Source organism: Bos indicus, chromosome 4 (assembly GCF_029378745.1).
Source record: "Bos indicus isolate NIAB-ARS_2022 breed Sahiwal x Tharparkar chromosome 4, NIAB-ARS_B.indTharparkar_mat_pri_1.0, whole genome shotgun sequence".
NCBI classification, from domain to species: domain Eukaryota; kingdom Metazoa; phylum Chordata; class Mammalia; order Artiodactyla; family Bovidae; genus Bos; species Bos indicus.
Window position 1 is genome coordinate 36,930,630 of NC_091763.1, and position 21,075 is coordinate 36,951,704.

The 21,075-nt window shown below is 37.6% G+C and overlaps 1 protein-coding gene across 3 annotated transcripts in view; it reads left to right on the plus strand.

Moving 5' to 3' along the window:
• Positions 1-21,075, plus strand: part of SEMA3A (semaphorin 3A) — a 555,723-nt gene that overhangs the window by 525,909 nt on the left and 8,739 nt on the right. For all 3 annotated transcript variants that reach the window (XM_070787658.1, XM_070787659.1, XM_070787657.1), the window contains one exon: positions 20,225-20,367. In XM_070787658.1, the coding sequence (XP_070643759.1) occupies positions 20,225-20,367 (143 nt within the window). The remainder of the gene's footprint in view (positions 1-20,224; positions 20,368-21,075) is intronic.

The following is a 21,075-nucleotide window of genomic DNA, read 5'->3' on the forward strand; positions in this document are numbered from 1 at the left end:
TTCACTGTTGACCATCTGGTGATGTCCATGTGTGGAGTCTTCTATTGTGTTGTTGGAAGAGGGTGTTTGCCATGACTCTGTTAGCCTTTGCCCTGCTTCATTCTTTACTCCAAGGCCAAATTTGCCTGTTACTCCAGGTATTTCTTGATTTCCTACTTTTGCATTCCAGTCTCCTATAATGAAAAGGACATATTTTTTAGGTGTTAGTTCTAGAAATTCTTGTAGGTCTTCATGAAATCGTTCAACTTCAGCTTCTTCAGCATTACTGGTCAAGGCATAGACTTGGAATAACTGTGATATTGAGTGGTTTGCCTTGTAAACAAACAGATATCTTTCTGTCATTTTTGAGACTGCATCCAAGTACTGCATTTTGGACTCTTGTTGACTATGATGACTACTCCATTTCTTCTTAGGGATTCACAGTAGTAGATATAATGGTCATCTGAGTTAAATTCATCCATTCCAGTCCATTTTAGTTCTCTGATTCCTAGAACATCGACATTCACTCTTGCCATCTCCTGTTTGACCACTTCCAATTTGCCTTGATTCATGGACCTAACATTCCAGGTTCCTATGCAATATTGCTCTTTACAGCATCGGACTTTGCTTCTATCACCAGTCACATCCACAACTGGGTGTTGTTTTTGATATGACTCCATCCCTTCATTCTTTCTGGAGTTATTTCTTCACGGATCTCCAGTAGCATATTGGGCACCCACTGACCTGGGGAGTTCCTCTTTCAGTGTCCTATCTTTTTGCCTTTTCGTGGTGTTCTCAAGGCAAGACTCCTGAAGTGCTTTGCCAGTCCCTTCTCCAGTGGACCTGTTCTGTCAGAACTCTCCACCATGACCAGTTCGTCTTGAGCGGCCCTACGCTGCGTGGCTCTTAGTTTCATCGAGGTAGACAACGCTGTGGTCTGTGTGATCAGATTGGTTAGTTTTCTGTGATTGTGGTTTTCAGTCTGTCCGCCCTCTGATGGAGAAGAATAAGACGCTTATAGAAGCTTCCTGATGGGAGAGACTGAGGGGAAAACTGGGTCTTGTTTTGATGCGCAGGGCCAAGCTCAGTACCAGGCTTCTCCGTCCATGGGATTCTCCAGGAAAGAATACTGGAGTGGGTTACTGTTGCCTTCTCCAGGGGATCTTCCTGACCCAGGGATCAAACCTGGGTCTCCCACATTGGAGGCAGACGCTTTAACCTCTGGGCCATCGGGGAAGCTTCCTGATGGGGGAGACTAAGGGGCAAACTGGGTCTTGTTCTGATGGGCAGGGCCATGCTCAGTAAATCTTTAATCCAATTTTCTGTTGATGGGTGGAGCTGTGTTCCCTCCCTGTTATTTACCTGGGGCCAAACTTTGGTGGAGGTAATGAAGATAATGGCGACCTCCTTCAAAGGTCCCATGCATGCACTGCTACACTCAGTGCCCCCAACCCTGTGGTAGGCCACCACCAACGCATGCTTCTGCTGGAGACTTCTGGACACTCCTGGGAAAGTCTGGTTCAGTCTCTTATGGGGTCACTGCTCCTTTTTCCTGGGTCCTGGTGCATGCAAGGTTCTGTTTGTGCCCTCTAAGAGTCTAATTCCCAGTCCTGTTTAAGTTCTGGCAGCTCTATGGTGGGGTTAATGGTGACCTTCTCCAAGAGGGCCCATGCCATACCCAAGTCTGCTGCTCCATTTCCCTGCCCCTGCAGCAGTCCTCTGCTGACCCTTCCTCCACAGGAAACACTCACAGTTCTGTCACAGTCTCTATGGGGTCTCTGGGTCCATTCATGGGTCATAATTGTTAAGAAAGAAAACACGTTGTACAAAGAGCACCCAGCAACATTCAAAAGCCTGGTTGCCTTTCTGAAGGTCCTTGTTGTGTATCCTACGTGTGTTGCTGTGTGATTTGCAAATGCCTACAAGGTCATTTGGCGATGCCAATACTAGGAGATAGGTAGCCTCATATTGAACCTATATTTTGCATCCATTTTGCTTATAAAATTTTCTTCTCTATTCATTTGCTTTTCTGTCTGTTACTGTTCTCATTAGGAATAAAAAATGCCACTAGATAAGAGCAAGAACTTTTGTGTTTATACAGATTTTGTACATTGTTGATGCACATTCTAATTGTTCAGAATGTCAGGTCAGTTCATTTCTCTTCCTTGGTTCTTCTCTTCTCAGTTCTTTGCTGTGTTTCATCACAACAAAAATTTTGAGCATTGGACTAAAGGGTTAAAAACAACTGACCAGTTAGAGCTCAGTCAGCTCAAGCAGACAGACACTTTATTAGACAGACACTCCTAAGGCATGTGAGCAGGCTTACCCCAAAAGGAGCTCTCTTCATCCTTCCTGTCCATTCCTCTCGGCTTCCCCCTTTTGTACATCCAGTCTGCTCCTTTTGGTTATGCCCAGTGCAAAGTAGGGCTTATACTCACCACCAGTCAATGAAAGGGAATGCAGAGGGCATATGCTCAGGGCCAATTGACAATTCCAAGTTACAACACAGCAGGCTGTGTTGTTTATGTCTTCCCATATGTCTTCACATAGTTCAGTCTGTTATAATTAGATGTAAAATATTCATAAGCCCATTATGGGCTCCAAACTGCCTTCTTTAAGGTTACTTAAGCTCCTTTGATTATTTTGTATCCACTGTGTGCCTAAGGCACCTGTTCAGGAGTTGAAAAGTCTCTGTAATTATCTTGTAGGCTGTGAGCTCTCCTGGGTGAGTCTGGGATGGAGTTTAGAGGTCAGTTTTCAGCCAGGCCTCCCCTTGTTGCTCATCCTACCTAACAAGTTTTTGTCTTTATATGGATTTAGTACATTGTTGGCACACCCTCATTAAATTTTTCAGATGGCATATTTCAGTTGGACAACAAAATATTCCCTCATCTACCATTTATCTATTTCACATAGAAATACTGAATCATGATAATCAGCTTTTCTGCAATGCAGTATTATGAAATATTAATTCCTTATATTAAAGAGTTTATTTGCTTAGATATGGGCTTCCCTCGTTATTCACACAGTAAAGAACCTACCAGCAATGTAGGAGACCCAGGTTCGATCCCTGGGTTGGGAAGATCCCCTGGAGAAAGGGAATGGCAACCCACTCCAGTGTTCTTGCCTGAAGAATTCCACGGACAAAGGAGCCTTGTGTTTCACAGTCCTGGGGGTTGCAAAGAGTTGGACACTACCGAATGACTAAGGGACTAACGCTTTCACTTTTTCACTTTTCTTAAATATGGAAAGACTAATGATACTAACTAGAAGTGAACAAAACAAGATGATATAACTAGAGCTCATTTCCTATCAGTTTTAGTCTCCATGGCAATATGAACTTGCTATTTTGCTCAGTTTTTTATCTCTAGCTATAACAGATGCAATATTGTGACTGTTGTAGATATTCATTGAACAAATATTTGTTGAGTGAATGATCTAAACATTTCAAGCTATAGAATAGTATTATTTTGTTAATCAGTAGAGATTTGATCTAAACAGCATTTGTTATTTATTGTGAAAATGATTTGTAATACATTGTTAGTAACAGCATTGTATTCAGAAGTAGAATCTTTCTTAAGAAATATTGTAAACCAAACAATTAACTAATAAATTATAATTACAAACCACTTTACATAGGATACCAGGCTATGTTTGAAGATTGTTAGAGAAAAAAAATATATATATGCGTATATATATATAAATACACGCACACATATATCTTACCAATATATTCATTTGTTTAGCAATTCAATCCCTTCATAGACTCAGTTAAGTGTTTTTTTTCAAAATGTTATGTATTCTGGAATTACGAATGTACATATATACAAGGAAAAGCTGACCAAAGTCATATTTATTTAAGTGAGGCAATGCAAAATAAATATTGTTGTTGTTGAGTGTATGGACTTTGGAAAGTGCTTCAGATTTTAAGATTACGTTTTCATGAAATTGGAGTGGCAGCCTATAAACTTTGGCAATATGAAATTGCTTAGCTATAGAAAGTTAAAATGAATGTGAATAATTTTTTCTCCTGATTCTTCAGTTGAAATGCATACTATAGGGAAAGAAACATAATTGCTGAGTTTCAGTGTTACCTGGGATGTGTGTGTGTGTGTGTGTGTGTATAAGAACAACCCCAAGTAGATGCTTGTGATATATGGGAGGAAATGGCAAAATAGTTTAAGAAGCTCTACAGCAGTAAAAACATTCCTTTTTTGAAGGCCTCTTTATTCCTTGTCTGCTTCTCTTACTAATTGACCAAACATAAAAAATATACACCACAGATTACAGTGAATTTCAAATGTTTGGAAACTTAAGTCAGACATTCCCATATGGTCAGATTGGGTCTTATGGTTAGGAATCAGTTAATTATCTTAGAATAGGTGATGTCAATCTTTGAAAGTAAAATGGGCAGAAATCCAGAGCTCAGCCCTGTTAAATCATGTATGTTGTCTTGCTAATGTCACATCTCACATTGAGTAAAATATATGTGGTCATGTGGAAACATATAAAGATATGATATATCTTTTCAAGAAAACTGCTAAGTGACCTGAAGCCAAATTATACACTTCAGGACGATTAGTTCCAGCTGTAATGGTAAACATATTCTGTAACACTCTATATTTTACATATCCTGGAGATTTTCATAGAGAGACTATATAAAACAGCTCAGAATTAAGGTGGAAGAAATTTCACTCTTGATGAAACCTTTGACACTCAGTGCTCTGTTTCCTCTCTTGTAAAGAAGCACTAACAATGAGCTGGCCTGGATGAAAGAATAATCCAGCTCCACTTCCCTTTGGTCTAGCACACTCTTCCCCCATCAGCGGTGACCTTTCGCCTAGGGAAATTTCAGTACAAAACCCTAAATATAGCTGTGCTGGCAGATCTTCTTGTCTTCCCACTCGCACCTCATACACAATGCTAACGAGAAACCTCCAATATGTTCCCTTCCCTAAAATAACTATTGTGCACAAAATTGGAGTTTGATTTTGTATTCAAGAACATGAGTGGTTGAGTCAATTTACTTTTAAGGTACCTCTCATTCTTCCTTCTTTATTAAACAAGCTATACTATGATCTACATGTCCAGAAAGGGAAAAGTTATACCAGCAGTAACAATTTTAAAAATTAACATCATCTTAAATTTTTGAATCTTCGAAATACTTTATGTTCTAACTTCTATATAATGCCATCATTGAATTAGTTCTCTTGCCTGTTCTACGTACATGCATTTCCATTCCAATAACCCACAGTAGAATGTTCTTTGAGTCCAATCTTCTTCATTATTTCTACAGCTACTTCATATCAATTTACGTCTTAGTTGGATTCAAAATGGTTCTAAAATTTCATAAAATATCTTTGGCAGTGTCATCTTTATGGTCTGTAAAGCTGTAAATTTAGTATTTTATAGCACTGCTAATCTGGTCTATGCTTTAGCTTCTTTTAAACATATAGAAAATCCAACTATGAATCTGAACATTTGGCCCAAAAAGAAACCTTAAGATTTGATAAATGAGCTGATGTCAGTCCTAAAAAAAAAAAAAAAATATCCCTAACCTTGGTAAATTATCAAATTGTATCAAGCCTAAGATGTCACAGACTATAGAAGGCACCGTTCTGTTATGTACTGCTCAGAAAAACTGCCCAAAATGAACAATAATATAGGGTCCCAGCATCAAACCAGAACTTTTCAGTGTGGGCACAAAGGACAAATAAATTCCAAACCAGAAAATAGCAAAGAAACGTCCCTGTTTTACTCCTTGAGTCACAAAGTTGATCCTCCTGAAGGTTTACTTTCTGAATTCACAGCATCAAGGTGGACCAAAGCTTCAGACAGAACTTTGAGGAGGTATCAGCTTAGCAGGGACTCATGTGTCTGGCAGAGGTTAAGAACAAATTCTTTCCGAAAGAAAGCAACTTCAACTCAGAGAGCAATCGTAAAACATTCTGATGTCAAGACGTTAAAATATAAAGAAGTATGCATCCTAGAATAAAATTATTATAGTGTCACCTTCTATAACTTTGTAAACCCTTTTTGAAACTTTTCACTGGAAAAAACCATTAACACAGCCATCTTCTGATATTACATTAGGCAAATAATCCAACTATTCATAGTATATGTATGCAAGGCCTACACACACAACCTGAATAAGAAGAGATTTGAAATATTTTGTGCTATCAATGTTCCTTATTAAAGTCTTTAAATATGTCATGAGGTCACCCAATTGTTTCAGTTCAGTTAAGTCATGTCCAACTCTTTGCGACCCCATGAACCGCAGCACGCAAGGCCTCCCTGTCCATCACCAACTCCTGGAGTTTACTCAAACTCATGGTCATTGAGTTGGTGAGGCCATCCAACCATCTCTTCCTCTGTCGTCCCCTTCTCCTCCCACCTTCAATCTTTCCCAGCATCAGAGTCTTTTCAAATGAGTCAGCTCTTTGCATCAGGTGGCAAAAGTATTGGAGTTTCACTTTCAACCTCAGTCCTTCCAATGAACACTCAGGACTGATCTCCTTCAGAATGGACTGGTTGAATCTCTTTGCAGTCCAAGGGACTCTCAAGAGTCTTCTCCAACACCACAGTGCAAAAGCATCAATTCTTCGGCGCTCAGCCTTCTTCACAGTCCAACTCTCACATCCATGCATGAATACTAGAAAAACCATAGCTTTGACTAGATGGACCTTTGTTGGCAAAGAAATGTCTCTGCTTTTTAATATGCTATCTAGGTTGGTCATAACTTTCCTTCCAAGGAGTAAGTGTCTTTTAATTTTATGGCTGCAGTCACCATCTGCAGTGATTTTGGAGCCCCAAAAAATAAAGTCTGACACTGTTTCCACTGTTTCCCCATCTATTTGTCATGAAGTGATGGGACCAGATGCCATGATCTTAGTTTTCTGAATGTTGAGCTTTAAGCCAACTTTTTCACTCTCCTCTTTCACTTTCATCAAGAGGTTCTTCAGTTCTTCCTCACTTTCTGCCATAAGAGTGGTGTCATCTGCATATCTGAGGTTATTGATAGTTCTCCCAGCAGTCTTGATTCCAGCTTGTGCTTCATCCAGCCCAGTGTTTCTTGTGATGTACTCTGCATATAAGTTAAATAAACAAGGTGACAATATACAGCCTTGACATACTCCTTTTCCTATTTGGAACCAGTGTGTTGTTCCATGTCCAGTTCTAACTGTTGCTTCCTGATCTGTAAACAGATTTCTCAAGAGGCAGGTCAGGTGGTCTGGTATTCCCATCTCTCTCAGAATTTTCCACAGTTTATTGTAATCCACACAGTCAAAGGCTTTGGCATAGTCAATAAAGCAGAAATAGATGTTTTTCTGGAACTTTCTCACTTTTTCAGTGATCCAGTGGATATTGGCAATTTGATCTCTGGTTCTTCTTCCCTTTTTAAATCTAGCTTGAACATCTGGAAGTTCACGGTTCACGTGTTGTTGAAGCCTCCAAGTTGAGTACTACTTTACTAGTGATTGTTTGCTGCTGCTGCTGCTAAGTCGCTTCAGTCGTGTCTGACTCTGTGCGACCCGATAGATGGCAGCCCACCAGGCTCCCCCATCCCTGGGATTCTCCAGGCAAGAACACTGGAGTGGGTTGCCATTTCCTTCTCCAATGCATGAAAGGGAAAAGTGAAAGTGAAGTCGCTCAGTTGTGTCCGACTCTTCATGACCCCATGGTCTGCAGTGATTGTTTACACACCTATAATTTAAATTTGTTGTTGTTGTTCAGTCTCTCAGTCATGACCGAATGAACTGTGGCAAGCCAGGCTTCCCTATCCTTCACCATCTTCTGGAGTTTGCTCAGACTCAAGTCCATTGAGTTAATGATGCCACCCAACCATCTCATCCTTGTCTCCCTGTGCTCAATCTTTCCCAGCATCAGGGTCTTTTCCAATGAGTTGGCATTTCACATCAGGTGGCCAAAGTTTTGAAGCTTCAGCATCAGTCCTTTCAATGAATATTCAGGGTTGATTTCCCATAGGATTGACTGGTTTGATCTCTTTGCTGTCCAAGGAACTCTCAAGAGCTTCTCCAGCAACACAGTTCAAAAGCATCAATTCCTCGGCCTTCTTTATGGTCCAACTCTCACATCCATACATGACTACTGGAAAAACCATAACTTTGACTAGACAGACCTTTTCTGGAAATGTGACATCTCTGCTTCTTAATACACTGTCTAGGTTTGTCATAGCTTTTCTTCCAAGGAGCAAGCATCTTTTAATTCATGGCTGCAGTCACTGTCAGTGATTTGGGGCCCAAGAAATAGTCTGTCACTTTACATTGTTTCCCCATCTATTTGCCATGAACTGATGGAACTGTATGCCATGATCTTAGTTTTTTGAATGTTGAATTTTAAGCCATCTTTTTCAGTCTCCTCTTTCACCCTCATCAAGAGGCTCTGTAGTTCCTCTTCACTTTCTCCCATTAGGGTTGTATCATCTGCATATCTGAGGTTATTGATATTTCTACCAGCAAAATTGAATTTAGCTTGTGCTTCATCCAGCCTGGCATTTTGCATCATGTATTCTGCATATTAGTTAATTAATTAGGGTGACAGTATATACAACCTTGTCATACTCCTTTCCAAATTTTGAGCCAGTCTGTTGTTCCATGTCTGGTTCTAACTGTTGCTTCTTGAACTGCAAACATGTTTCTTAGGAGGCAGGTATGGTGGCCTGGTATTCCCATCTCTTGAAGAATTTTCCACAGTTTGTTGTGATCCACAGTCAAAAGCTTTAGCCTAGTCAATGAGGTAGAAGTAGATGTTTTGCTATAATTCCCTTGCTTTATCTCTGATCCAGCAGATGTTAGCAGTTTGATCTCTGGCTCCTCTGCCCTTAATAAATCTAGCTGTACATCTGGAAATTCTTGGTTCATGAACTGTTGAAGCCTCACTTTAAGGATTTTGAGCGTTACCTTGCTAGCATGTGAATTGAGAGCAATTGTGCTGTAGTTTGGACATTCTTTGCCATTGCCCTTCTTTGGGATTGGAACGAAAAAGGACATTTTCCAGTCCTGTGGCCACTGCTGAATTTTCCATATTTGTTGGCATATTGAGTGCAGCACTTTAACAGCATTGTCCTTTAAGATTTGAAATAGCTCAGCTGGAATTCCATCACCTCCAATAGCTTTTTTTATAGTAATGCTTCCTAAGGCCCACTTGACTTCACCTTCCAGGATGTCTGGCTGTAGGTCAGTGATCACATCATTGTGGTTATCCAGATCATTAAGACATTTTTCTGTACAGCTCTCTATATTCTTGCCACCTCTTCTTAATATCTTCTGCTTCTGTTAGATCCATACTGCTTCTGTACTTTATTGTGCCCATTTTTGCATGAAATATTCCCTTGGTATCTCTAATTTTCTAGAGGAGAGCTCTAGTCTTTCCATTCTATTGTTTTCCTCTATTTTTTTGCATTGTTCACTTAAGAAGGCTTTCTTATCTCACCTTGCTACTCTTTGGAACTCTGCATTTAGATTGTAAACAAAAAGTTGTTAAACACGCAGTATTTTTTAAATTCCAAATGTTATAAGCAAAAAATATTAATTAAAATACAAAGTAGTATTCTAATGATTATTTGTGGAAGGTTTCTGTTTCAGCCTTTTCATACTGTTCTGTTCATGCCAAGAAAATGCACTGGTCATAACAAACACCCTCTTCCAACAACACAATAGAAGACTCTATACATGGACATCACCAGATTGTCACACCGAAATCAGATTGATTATATTCTTTGCAGTCAAAGATGGAGAAGCTCTATACAGTCAGCAAAAACAAGACCAGGAGCTGACTGTGGCTCAGACCATGAACTCCTTATTGCCAAATTCAGACTTAAATTGAAGAAAGTAGGGAAAACCACTAGGCCATTCAGGTATGACCTAAATCAAATCCCTTATGATTATACAGTGGAAGTGAGAAATAGATTTAAGGGCCTAGATCTGATAGATAGAGTGCCTGATGAACTATGGAATGAGGTTTGTGACATTGTACAGGAGACAGGGATCAAGACCATTCCCATAGAAAAGAAATGCAAAAAAGCAAAATGGCTGTCTGGGGAGGCCTTACAAATATCTGTGAAAAGAAGAGAAGTGAAAAGCAAAGGAGAAAAGGAAAGATATAAACATCTGAATGCAGAGTTCCAAAGAATAGCAAGAAGAGATAAGAAAGCCTTCTTCAGCGATCAATGCAAAGAATAGAGGAAAGCAACAGAATGGGAAAGACTAGGGATATCTTCAAGAAAATCAGAGATACCAAAGGAACATTTCATGCAAAGATGAGCTCGATAAAGGATAGAAATGGTATGGACCTAACAGAAGCAGAAGATATTAAGAAGAGATGGCAAGAATACACAGAAGAACTGTACAAAAAAGATCTTCACGACCCAGATAATCACGATGGTGTGATCACTGACCTAGCGCCAGACATCCTGGAATGTGAAGTCAAGTGGGCCTTAGAAAGCATCACTACAAACAAATCTAGTGGAGGTGATGGAATTCCAGTTAAGCTATTCCAAATCCTGTAAGATGATGCTGTGAAAGTGCTGCGCTCAATATGCCAACAAATTAGGAAAACTCAGCAGTGGCCACAGGACTGGAAAAGGTCAGTTTTCATTCCAATCCCAAAGAAAGGCAATGCCAAAGAATGCTCAAACTACCACACAATTGCGCTCATCTCACACGCTAGTAAAGTAATGCTCAAAATTCTCCAAGCCAGGCTTCAGCAATATGTGAACCATGAACTTCCTGATGTTCAAGCTGTTTAGAAAAGGCAGAGGAACCAGAGATCAAATTGCCAACATCCGCTGGATTATAGAAAAAGCAAGAGAATTCCAGAAAAATATCTATTTCTGCTTTATTGACTATGCCAAAGCCTTTGACTGTGTGGATCACAATAAACTGTGGAAAATTCTGAAAGAGATGGGAATACCAGACCACCTGATCTGCCTCTTGAGAAATTTGTATGCAGGTCAGGAAGCAACAGTTAGAACTGGACATGGAACAACATATTGGTTCCAAACAGGAAAAGGAGTTCGTCAAGGATGTATATTGTCACCCTGTTTATTTAACTTCTATGCAGAGTACATCATGAGAAACGCTGGACTGGAAAAAACACAAGCTGGAATCAAGATTGCCGGGAGAAATATCATTAACCTCAGATATGCAGATGACACCACCCTTATGGCAGAAAGTGAAGAGGAACTCAAAAGCCTCTTGATGAAAGTGAAAATGGAGTTTTTCTTTCTGGCTTACTTCACTCTGTATAATAGGTTCCAGTTTCATCCTTCTCATTAGAACTGATTCAAATGTATTCGTTTTAATGGCTGAGTAATACTCCATTGTGTATATGTACCACAGCTTTCTTATCCATTCATCTGCTGATGGACATCTAGGTTGCTTCCATGTCCTGGCTATTATAAAAAGTGCTGCGATGAACACTGGGGTACACGTGTCTCTTTCCCTTCTGGTTTCCTCAGTGTGTATGCCCAGCAGTGGGATTGCTGGATCATAAGGCAGTTCTATTTCCAGCTTTTTAAGGAATCTCCACACTGTTCTCCATAGTGGCTGCACTAGTTTGCATTCCCACCAACAGTGTAAGAGAGTTCCCTTTTCTCCACACCCTCTCCAGCATTTATTGCTTGTAGACTTTTGGATAGCAGCCATTCTGACTGGCGTGAAATGGTACCTCATAGTGGTTTTGATTTGCATTTCTCTGATAATGAGTGATGTTGAGCATCTTTTCATGTGTTTGTTAGCCATCTGTATGTCTTCTTTGGAGAAATGTCTATTTAGTTCTTTGGCCCATTTTTTGATTGGGCCATTTATTTTTCTGGAGTTGAGCTGTAGGAGTTGCTTGTATATGGAATTTAGAAAGATGGTAACAATAACCCTGTGTACGTGACAGCAAAAGAGACACCGATGTATAGATCAGTCTTATGGACTCTGTGGGAGAGGGAGAGGGTGGGGAGATTTGGGAGAATGGCATTGAAACATGTATAATATCATGTATGAAACGAGTCGCCAGTCCAGGTTCGATGCACGGTACTGGATGCTTGGGGCTGGTGCACTGGGACGACCCAGATGGAGGGTAGGGGAGGGAGGAGGGAGGAGGGTTCAGGATGGGGAACGCGGGTATACCTGTGGCGGATTCATTTCGATATTTGGCAAAACTAATACAATATTGTAAAGTTTAAAAATAAAATAAAATTAATTAAAAAAAAAAAAAAGAAAGTGAAAATGGAGAGTGAAAAAATTGGCTTAAAGCTCAACATTCAGAAAATGAAGATCACGGCATCCGGTCCCACCACTTCATGGGAAATAGATGGGGAAACAGTGGAAACAGTGTCAGACTTTATTTTGGGGGGCTCCAAAATCACTGCAGATGGTGACTGCAGCCATGAAATTAAAAGACGTTTACTCCTTGGAAGGAAAGTTATGACCAACCGAGATAGCATATTCAAAAGCAGAGACATTACTTTGCCAACAAAGGTTCGTCTAGTCAAGGCTATGGTTTTTCCTGTGGTCATGTATGGATGTGAGAGTTGGACTGTGAAGAAAGTTGAGTGCCGAAGAACTGATGCTTTTGAACTGTGGTGTTGGAGAAGACTCTTGAGAGTCCCTTGGACTGCAAGGAGATCCAACCAGTTCATTCTGAAGGAGATCAGCCCTGGGATTTCTTTGGAAGGAATGATGCTAAAGCTGAAACTCCAGTAGTGGCCACCTCATGTGAATAGTTGATTCATTGGAAAAGACCCTGATGCTGGGAGGGACTGGGGGCAGGAGGAGTAGGGGATGACAGAGGATGAGATGGCTGGATGGCATCACTGACTCGATGGATGTGAGTCTTAGTGAACTCCGGGAGTTGGTGATGGACAGGGAGGCCTGGCGTGCTGCGATACATGGGGTCGCAAAGAGTTGGACATGACTGAGTGACTGATCTGATCTGCTTCAGCAGATGGATTTTTCATCATCTTCTATCATATCTCTTTGAAAACTGTAAATTAATTTAAAATTCAGGTCTCTGGATTTCTAAATATATAAATTCCTGTCATAATTTTATGGCATATAAATTACATGTGCTTTCTTGGTAAAGAATTTACTATATAATCATGAAAAATAAAACATATCAGAAATTCGATATAGACTAAATATTCCAGTAGATAGCTTCATATTGGTGATGCTTTATAAATAATTGAGTTTCAGCCCCCTCCTTACACTAAGAAGCATTGAATCCTCTGATGTCACAAGATTATTAAGCACATTATTAAAATGACTTCATAGTTAACTTCAGAGCATTTCAATTTCACTTTTATATTTTAAAGTAATAAATATCTTAAAAATGAGACACTGGCAACTCTTTAATACAATAATTTTCCATGAATAATAAAACTAAAATACCCTAGTCATGTCTCTGTTTATCTATCTACCTATCGATACACTCACAAGAGCGTTCAAACACAAATCCACAGGTATCTGTGAAATTAAAAGAAAACTGTAAAAGTTGAACTGTAAAGTTTTAAGTGTTGTATTCTGGTAGATAATTATTTTCCAGCATCAGCGACAGATAGTAATTAGGGCATAAAACAATTTACCGTTTAAATTTATTTTAGCATTTGATAAATTAGAAGTTTAAATTTTCTCTAGGGTTCCATTAATTAAATCTTTTTTGTACTTAAGAAATACATATATTAAGTGCATGAACCTTTATATATATGCACACACTTCGAGGTGCATGTTTGCATGCTACAAACATTTACTAAGAAACTAGTTTCTCATCATACAAGATTAGAGTGGAGTGGAGAAACATTATACTAAGCGTTATCTTTATAAACAAATGAATAGTACCCTTGTTACATAGCTTGTATATACTATAAATTTGTGTTAAGAGCACTGCAGTATATGAAATTATTGAATCAGTTGTTAACCATCTTAATATTGTTAGGTCCAAAATATACACAAATGTTAAGGATGAATACATTTTTGTCTTTTATTTTAAAATATTTAATGCCTTTCCAAGAGTTACTGATTCATCCATGAAATGCCTTTTCTGCTACTGCTACTTTAGAAAATATTATTCATCTGCTTGGAGTCGAATTAATAGTCTTTTCTGTTGATAAAGTGCTGGTTGTATTTTCTGGAGAAAATAATCTAGAATCCAGTAAGAAAAATCTAAGTAATGTTGTTTTTACATAAGAAGTGCATAGCTGTGTCACCGGGAATTGGGGGACAACATTTCCTTTTCTGCTTGCTTGACCTTTACATTGAATATGTTGAGTTGCTCACTTGCGCCTGACTCTTGGCAACCCCGTGGACTGCAGGCCATCAGGTTCCTCTGTCAGTGGGTTTTCTCCAGGCAGGAATACTAAAGTGGGTTGCCATGCCCTCCTCTAGGGGATCTTCCCAAACCAGAGATTGAACCCAGGTCTCCTGCATTTCAGGTGAATTCTTTACCATCTGAGCCACCAGGAAAGCCCCTACATTGAATAATATTGTGGAGAGATTGACAGTGTAAAATATTAAAATTATAATGTAATGAATACAAGTAGAATTATATTTCTCTTTGCATAGTTTGGCAACTAACTGAATTTGCTAAATATTTTAAATAGCTTGCAACCAATTTCCCTCTGGCAAATTATTTTATTTTTATACTCCTTATTTATGAAATTCAACTTTTTAATAACCTAAAAGGGAGAACATAAAAAAATGACAGCAGAGAGCATATATAGTTCACTACCTAACCTATATCTGTCTTTTATACATGAAATCAAATTTCCTAAGATTCTTATATTATTAGCATTTCAATCATGGGAGACATGTATGGGGTTAAAATGGAAAGTGAAATAAATGGAAAGCTGAAATGTGATGCCTTCTGTTTCTGCAATATTGGAAGACAATCAAATACTAAATAAGGCCTTTAGCAACATCATGTTTCTGGACAAATGATGGATATCACGACTTTTTGTTGTTACAACAGGAAGCAATTTATTTAACTTCTTTCTTTCCTCCCATTCTTTTTGGTTTATTAGCCTCATTTCATTTCCATAAATTATCCAGCTAAAAGAGGAAATGATTAATTGAAGATTGCTTCCTTAAAAACATTATTTCTTGTCATTAACAGCTGCAGCATATTGTAATATGTGCTATTTAAACACACCAATGCATCTAAAATAAATTTAATGTTTGTTGCTTCAACCCACAAGAATTTTTGTGCCAATTTAACAACTACACCCTTCTTATCTACTGCTAATATTCATGACAAAAGTTTGTATTCAAAACAGTTGCTCAGTGTGAAAAGTTTTTTTTTAATGGATTAAAATGAGATTGCTTTCTTTCTGGAAAGATTACTCATTGGCATGGACATCCTTTAGAGATAGAGGTGACCCTAGAGATGTGAGGATTTATGCATATAATTTGTGAAATCTCTGTTAATATCCCATATTTTGATTTTTGATTTTGGAATACACTTGACTAATCATCATCTTCTCCTACCATATCTCAAATCAACTCATGTAACATTATAAAACTTAACAAATTTAGAAGACTTGAAATGTTTTCAGTTCAATCATTTGTTCTGTCATGTTGAGGGTATACACCCTATGCCATTTTAATTGATTGAACTCTTAATGATCTATGTAATTATGATAACTCTGTGTCTTGAGGATGTCAAAGTTACATGAGATTTCAGCTTTTAAATGCAGAGTAAATCATTACCTCGTTTTCCCTTTTAGCAAACATCATTTAAAGGTTTATGACACCCTTGTGCCAGAATTGTGGAAAACAAAAAAATGGAAGGATATAACTAGACTGATAAATAATTGTAGCAATTAAGACTACATGTGATCTAAAAGTACATGTAAAAAGAGGATTTTTGAAAGCATAAATGAGGAAATACCTTCTTTAATGGGGATGAGAGAGCAGGATTGATGTTGGGAAGGAGTTCTTAATTTGTCTTATTATAGATTCTCAATAAAGTATTTTGAGTTCTGGCATCTAAAATATTGAACAGTTAGTTCAATTTTAGAAGTCAAGAATCAAAATGTTGTTCCTGTTTGTAATTACTCTTGGAGAGAAGGAGAGGGAAAGAGAGACAGCAATAAGGGTAAAGGGAAGAAAGGAGGGAAAAATGAGAGAGAGAAAATCGTATAGTTATTAGACCCCTGATGTTTCCTGTGTTGTACAAAATTTACTCAAGTAGTTGCGGTAGAAGGGTCAGAAAAGGGAGTGGCTATTTACTGAGTGCCTTCCAGTAGTCTATTTGGTGTAAGTTCAGCTACAAGGATATATTGAACAACATGGGGAACATAGCCAATGTTTGGTAATAATCGTTAATGGAGTGTGACTTGTAACATTATATAAAAAATAAGTTAAAACTTAAAAAAACATATTTATTGAGTATCTATTTGTAAGGTGTCAGGTGTGGCGAATTTAACAGAAAAGAATGTTTATGGGTTGTGACATGTAAATACCCAAATATAAGAACTTATCTGAGGCCACTTTAAATGAAAGTTGTGATCCACAATTAAAAGTTGCAGGTGACAGAAACATTCTGTTGCAGAGGAATTAAAAGAAACAAATGTATTCAGTGGAAATTTTGTCTGTTTAGTGTTTGGCGATTGGCAACAGAACTTCAAAAAACCGAGAATAGGAGGTACTACTGTCATCTACAGACTCAGTAGCGCCTTTGAATATGACTGTGACTGATAGTTAATATGACAGGACTTTTAGCTTTACTGCTTACTAACTAGATTTTCTTTTGCTTTTAATTTTGACAGAGGAGAAAAAGAAAGAGCCAACTTAGAGGGAAATGAAACCTTAAGGTATTGGCAAGAGTAGTTATTAAAGGCCTCAAGCCAATGAACCGGTTTCACCAGTTGTGGTTCTTAGCTTATTCAGGTGGGAAAGTGCCTGAAGGTCATTATATTTTTTGAAGAAACCCATGGTCTATTCCTATATTAAACCATAAATCACTTGGTATAAATCCTTGGCTAAATCAAATAACATATTAGATTCTACTATGGACAAATAACAGACTTCCCTTGTGGCTCAGATGGTAAGGAATCTGCCTGCCATAAGGGAGACCCGGGTTTGATCCCTGAGTCAGGAAATTCCCCTGGAGAACGGAATCGCAATCCACTCCAGTCCTCTTGCCTAGAGACTTCCACCGACAAAGGAGCCTGGAGGGCTGTAGTTCATGGGGTTGCAGAGTCGGACAGGACTGAGTGACTACACTTTCACTTTCTTTTCGTAGACAAGTAACAGGTGAATTTTTTTTTTTTAATCAGGAAACTTTTAAGAGAATTCTTTTCTTTACTGTACATTGGGAAATATTTGCTGTCACCAGAAGAGATTTTGGAGAGAACATAAAGACTAAGTAGGTTTTCTAGGACTAAGTAAAGTTAACAGAACATGGGGTTCCCCGGTGGTTCAGTGGGTAAAGCGTCTGCCTACAATGTGGGAGACCTGGGTTCGATCCCTGGGTCAGGAAGATGCCCTGGTAGAAGGAAATGGCAACCCACTCCAGTACTCTTGCCTGGAAAATCTCATGGACTGAGAAGCCTGGTAAGCTACAATCCATGGGGTCGCAAAGAGTTGGACACGACTGAGCGACTTCACTTCACTTCATGGATCAGTAAGAATGATTAAATTAATTCAGAAGACAAACTGACTTTTTGATAATGTGCCTAATAGATGTTTCACTTATATTAAGCTCTATTATTTCTTATTGCACAAGTTACATTGATTTTCTTAGCTGAATGTCCACTAATGTACTGAAGGATTTAAACAGATTTCTATGTTTGAGGGCAATAATTTATTTATACCTTAGATTTCTATAGTTATCTACATTAATTTAGACAGATTAGATGAGAGACAAGTCAAGTATTATAAATTTCTTCAAGAAAAAGACCTAGTAAGCATGGCTGGTAAGAGAGAAGATACTGGTGGATCACCATGTTGTTTGTTTTTAAATCCAACTTATTTTTTTTTCTGTTTTATCATGCTCTTGTATATCTTATGATTCATTAATGTTTAGAGATTGAATGAAAAGTGTCTTCCTAAAAGTAAAAGGATTTCTTTTTTTAATTAAAAAAAAATCTTTTTGATTTTTTTTTTTTTTAGTTTCACTGGAGTAAGAACACTAAACATGAGATCAAATGAGATACACAAATTTAAAGTGTACAATACAGTATTGTTCAGTATAGGCATACTGTTATACAGCAGATCTCATTTATTTGGCATAACATTTTATACCCGTTGTCTAGCAATTCCTCATTTCCTTTTCCCCCAATCCCTGGCAACCATCATTCTACTATCTGCTTCTAGAATATTTTACTACTTTACATACCTCATCTAAATGACATCATGCAGTTTATGTTTTTCTGTGACTGACATTTTTTTAGCATGTTCTCATGTTTCATTCATGTTGTTGCATGTTGCAGATATCTACCTTTCTTATAATATTATAAGTAATTTATAAATAAGCATAGTATAAGGAAAATAATTTAAATATCAAAAAAATTTAAACTGTACAACAGTTAGCAGGAAAAAATGCATTCTGGGTAAACTCTCATGACCTCTGTGACAAAGCATTCTAATTATTCATGGTAGCTCCTGAATCACAGATCATCCACCTCATGTTGAACAAGAGATTCAATTTATCTCTATCCAAAGAAGTAGGTGTCTTGCAAACTAGCACAGCAACATGTATCATGTTTTTTCAATAAAAATATACTAATAATTTCAGGGGGAAAAAAACAACACTGCCATAGTCAAAGTATACATTGATAGATACACTTATCTCCAACATGAAATGAAATGTGACTTGAAATCAGTTAAACATTATTTCTTTACATTTCAGTTATTTCATGTTTTTTTTTTTAATTATTATTTCCAGGGACTTGATCTTTTAAATAAGAAGGGACAGATACTTCCCAATATTAGAAGAGTTTTGTTTCATACCTGAAACAATAAAGGAAAGGACACTGGGATAGACATCCCTGGAGACAGCAAATGCAGACAGAAGGTTGACCATAGGCAGGGTGAGAACAGGAGATGATGGCCATAGGCTGTGTACAGGGATTGGCGGAAGCAGGATTTTTGAAAGCTTTAAACTTAGAGCAGATCACACTGTCTACGACAGACAAAAGTACTCAGATAGTTATAATGAGAGTAAAACTGTCAAAGTAATGCAAAAAAGGGTCAAACATTTTTTAAATTAAAAATCTAGCTGAGTTTGAAAGAATAAGCAAAAATTGTTCATGTCTACACTGTCAGCCCTCTGTGCATGTGAAAATATATTTATTATTTTCTAAATGAATTTAATAAGTTCCAGATTGTACAGGATGTCATAATGGAAATAGGATTATACAAGATAATAAGGAGTTTTTTTTCTCTAAATGAGTTTTACCTAGACTCCCTGTGTCGTAGTTTTGATCTTAACTGTGTTTCATTTACCACATTGAAGGAGGTTACATAAAGGGTAAAATAATAGAAACTTAATCAGGAAACAGGCTTTCTTATTGCTGTATTTTATTATATACTCTTGCCATATTCTTTAGCCTAATTCTTGAAAATAATAAAAGATGTGTCATTTTAAAATAAAGACAATTGAAACCACATTGCATTATACTTGTGCATCTTTCTTCTGAGCCATCCCAAACATTTCACATCAATTGATCTTCAGAACAAACTTGTGGATTATTTAAGGGTTATTGGTAGGGAATATAAACTTCCTGAACTCATAACTTCTGTAAAATACTAGACAAATATTATTGGTTGGTGAATTTAATTTTAAAGATGAAAAACAAAGAGGCAATATTAAGTTCTCAAAGAAAAACTTGTGTTTTCAAAAACACAATCGAATTACTTTTTCTGCTGGAAAATAGTGCAATATAAACTGGCACAATTAGACCAGTTTTACAATGAAAAGAATTTCTTGGAAAGTATTATCATGGCATATAAAGATGTATAGTTACACTGCATGTATGACTAATTTTGTTAATGTAATGCTATTTTCTGGTAGACAAATCTCTGTATATGCCTTATATAACCCATAACAAAATAACTAGTCTGTTTAGGTAGACACTTGAGTTCTGAAACATTGACATTTCTGCCATCCTCAATAAAATTGGAAAAGATTTCCAACTCGGCAACAAGTCCATCTCCTGAATTTCCAAATAAATACTCTGGAAAGTTGAGTTTACTTCTCTAACATTTTCTCATTTCATTTCCTCATCACCGGCCAGATAATCACCATGGCCACAGCTTTGAAGAAAGAATCATCTATGGAGTAGAAAATAGTAGCACGTTCCTGGAATGCAGTCCGAAATCACAGCGAGCTCTGGTCTATTGGCAGTTCCAGAGGCGAAATGAAGAGCCAAAAGAAGAGGTATAGGAAAGAAACTGGACTCACTCTACCTAACATATGCTGTTAAGTGACCCCAGCGTGGTTGACTTAGGGGGAAGAAGTACTGTGGATATTTATTCTTTTCTTAATCTACCAGTACCTGTTCATTAAAAAAGTATTAACTGAAGATGATTTTATGGCAGGCTTTGTGCTAGGAATTAAAGAAACAAAGTTGAACTGTAAGAATTTTGTCCTAGAAGCTGTTTGTGGCAAGGGTTTGGGGGGCCAGGGCCAGCGGTACATTTTAGAGATTATTTTTTTTTTTTGGCCTGGAGTTATCTATTATGTTATATTCATTTGTATACAAGAAAAAGAAAAATCCTCCTAACTAATTTTAACTTTTGTTCAATTGATTCTGCTATCCAAACAAGTTTCCCTTTCTTCATTAACTTCTTCCTCAAATGGGAAGAGGCAGTTAAGAGAAAGGAGTAGTAGATTCAGGAGGAAAGATCTTAGGTCCCAGTACTGAACTCTGATGTGAAGTATGCATGTAGTTTCATACAAATATTCCTCCTCAATGAATCCATTAATTCCTCTGTAAAATTAAAAAATTATACACAGAAAATCTCAGTGAATACTCTGACTTTTAAACATTTTTTAAAGCTTTAAATAAGGGTAACCATACAATGTACGTGATTTATGAATGCACATTTTGCAGACAATTTTACAAAATCTGAATGTAGAAGTGAA